Source organism: Orbicella franksi, chromosome 11, assembly GCF_964199315.1.
Source record: "Orbicella franksi chromosome 11, jaOrbFran1.1, whole genome shotgun sequence".
Taxonomy (NCBI): Eukaryota; Metazoa; Cnidaria; class Anthozoa; order Scleractinia; family Merulinidae; genus Orbicella; species Orbicella franksi.
The window spans coordinates 4,509,610-4,512,500 of record NC_138155.1 but is presented as its reverse complement, the minus strand read 5'-3'; the positions used below and the strand labels follow the sequence as shown (position 1 = coordinate 4,512,500).

General features: G+C 36.0%; 1 protein-coding gene across 2 annotated transcripts in view; it reads left to right on the top strand.

Moving 5' to 3' along the window:
• The window catches only part of LOC145502820 (progranulin-like), an 8,988-nt gene extending 6,097 nt beyond the window's left edge, over positions 1-2,891 (top strand). The window contains exons 3-4 of one of the 2 annotated variants that reach the window (XM_081482211.1): positions 776-1,227; positions 1,718-2,891. In XM_081482211.1, the coding sequence (XP_081338337.1) occupies positions 776-1,227; positions 1,718-1,730 (465 nt within the window). In that variant the 3' untranslated portion in view covers positions 1,731-2,891. The remainder of the gene's footprint in view (positions 1-775; positions 1,228-1,717) is intronic. The other variant, XM_081482209.1, reaches the window with a different exon arrangement.

The following is a 2,891-nucleotide window of genomic DNA, read 5'->3' as shown; positions in this document are numbered from 1 at the left end:
TTGTTTGATTACATCTGTTTCATTTAGTTTTTCAAAACTTGACACTTCAAAGTGCACACAACAATAGTACCTGCTACGCAAGTTCGCTCTGCCATTATTATATATGATCGCGATTTTTGCTAACAAGCTGGTTAAAAAAGGTCACTGGAGGTTTTGAAGGGGAAAAATTGGCGCCTGAAGTGTGAATTGTTTTGTTCCATTGTATATGATCACTATTTTTGCTAACAAGTTGGTTAAAATAGGTCACTGGAGATTTTGATGAGGAAAAATTGGCGCCTAAATTGTGAATTGTTTTGTTCCATTATGATCACGATGATCGCCATTTTTGCTAACAAGCTATGGTTAAAATAGGGGTAACTACTTGGTGTAGGCACTTCTTACCATATTTGGTAACTACCCGGACCATTACGTTAGTGTCTATTTTGCTTGAGGTTAGCTTCACTGCATTTTGCTTGCGGTTAACTTTCATTGGTATGTTAGGGTAACTCTAAATTTATAGTATTGTACTGTAGTTTAAATACAAGTTTCGCTACTCGGACCATTACGTGAGTGCCTACACTAAATCCACAAAGTACTCCAAAATTGTATATGATCGCCATCTTTGCTAAAAAGTTGGTTAAAATAGGTCACTAGAGATTTTGGAGAAGAAAAATTGGCGCCTAAATGGTGAATTGTTTTAAGACAGAGCATGTTAAAAGATTGTCAAGTGTAAGATCTATTACAATTAAATGCAGGTATTTTAAATTGAGCAACCATAATTTAATTTGTGTTGCAGTTGGTGATATGTCCAGATGGAGTAGTTTGCCGAGGAGGACGGCAAACGTGTTGCCCAAGTTCCCCCTCAAGAACGAGGTTTAGATGCTGCAGGTTTGCTTACGCTAATTGCTGCCCTGATTATCTAACTTGTTGCCCTCGCGGTTGGACATGCTATACTTCATTACGCAGATGCGTGCGACCCGGCACGCATTCATCTGTATTGCAAATGCCGGCCAGTCTGCTAGTTAATAGCACAAACAAACATTGCCATGATGGTACAGCTGACATTGACCCAAAGGTTAGCAGAATTACACCTTCACAACAGGAAGAAACAGCTTTGAAGACAAGTGGCTTCATCGGCACCTCCGGCGACGTTTTCTCCCCTGATGAAAAATATCAGTGTCCAGATGGGACAAGCACTTGTGAGCTCTCTTCTGGAATACATGGCTGCTGTCTCATCCAAAATGCAAGGTGGGTAAAGATAATGGACACTATTCCACCCCCACATTCATCAGATGGTATGTGAATTTTGTTTATTATTTTTTTTTTTTTGGCTTTGGAAAACTGTATTTTCATTACCTATCACTACATTAATTATTTTTGTACTCATTTTCTGAAAAACAACTCAAATACTCAAATTGATAGTTGTAACGATTTTTTTATATATATTTACTAGCTTATTCATTCATGTCTTTCTTTCAGAGATATGTTTAGCATATCTATTCATTCATTTATTTACATGTATTCATGTTTTTCTGTTGTTCAAGACGTTCAGTGTCATATTGTTAAAAATAACGAGGCAAAGAGGAAATCGATTTTGAGAATAAACTACTTTCGGCTAGATTTGGCCTTGGAAGGATCCCTATCTCTTTTTCGTCTTTGTTATTATTATTGTTGTTGTTGTTGTTGTTGTTGTTGTTGCTTTTGTTTGTTTTATGTCCAGTTTTCTTATCTTTTCCAGACGCCGACCCTGAGGCAGAGCACAGAGGACCGTAATACGGCTTAAATCTAGAAACAAATAGCGAAAACAAAATTTTAAATACATGAGTAAAGTTCTGGACCAGTATAACCAGTATTTTTGTTTTGTCTTTTTTGTTTTATTCCAAGGGACGGACCATTATTTTTCCGGAGGGGGGATTTGGAAAATATTGCAAAAAAAAAAAAAGTCATTTAGAGGGCCTAAAAAGACTGCTAAATAGATTGCTTGCAAACATGATATGTATAACAAAAATAGTTTGCATAGAGGTCAGAGAAACTTGTAACCTATTAATGAAAAAGAAAAATTCAAAACTGAAATTTAGACTAAAAGTATGTAGTTGTTTGTAGACAGGGTATATGGCCCCATTAAAATCAACATTTTATTTGACCAAATTAGAACACCAAATATTGCATGAAATAAATAATTGAAATAAACAAAAGTAGCTGAGTAGGAATTAAAATGGTGAGTGTTTTATAGATAAACAACAAGCCATTACTAGGAGCTTACATGTATAACATAGATTGGGGATGGCTTTTCTGAAATTTTCTTCGAAAAATAGTTTAAAATATTGCTCTTTTCAATAACACAAGGGCTGGACATCTAAAATTCAAGCAACGGTTTCGCTTTTCACTGCCGCCAACCATCATACTGAACGTCTCGGAAAACGAAAAAGATGAGTCCACAGGTGTCAAAAGGTAACGTTCGCGGGCAGTGATTGGTGGATTTCGATTCGCTTTGTAGATCCCTCTGTTTCCAATTCGTTGCAGATCGCCGCCGTAAAATATTAAATTAAAAAATGATTGACGGCAACAAAAAGCGAATCTCCTTTTTATGTCAGAACATGGTTAAAAAAGATCGGAAAAAAATTGTTTGCAGGAAGGTGTCGTTCGAAAAAAATGTTTCGGGAAGTGCATCAAAAAAAAATTCGCAGAAGATAATTTTTAATACCAGCCCCCCCTTCAAGGAAAATAATGGTCCGTCCCTAAGGAACATTGACGAACAAAGGTCCAACTTTCTTTAAAAAAAAGTTAATTTCAGTGTGTTTCAAGGGGCTTTTTATAATTTCTAAAGATAATCAATTTGATCTATTTTAAGCTGAATTAAAAATGCTTTTAGTGAAAACCTCGTTTCCAAGTGTGACCCATTTTTCCGAATG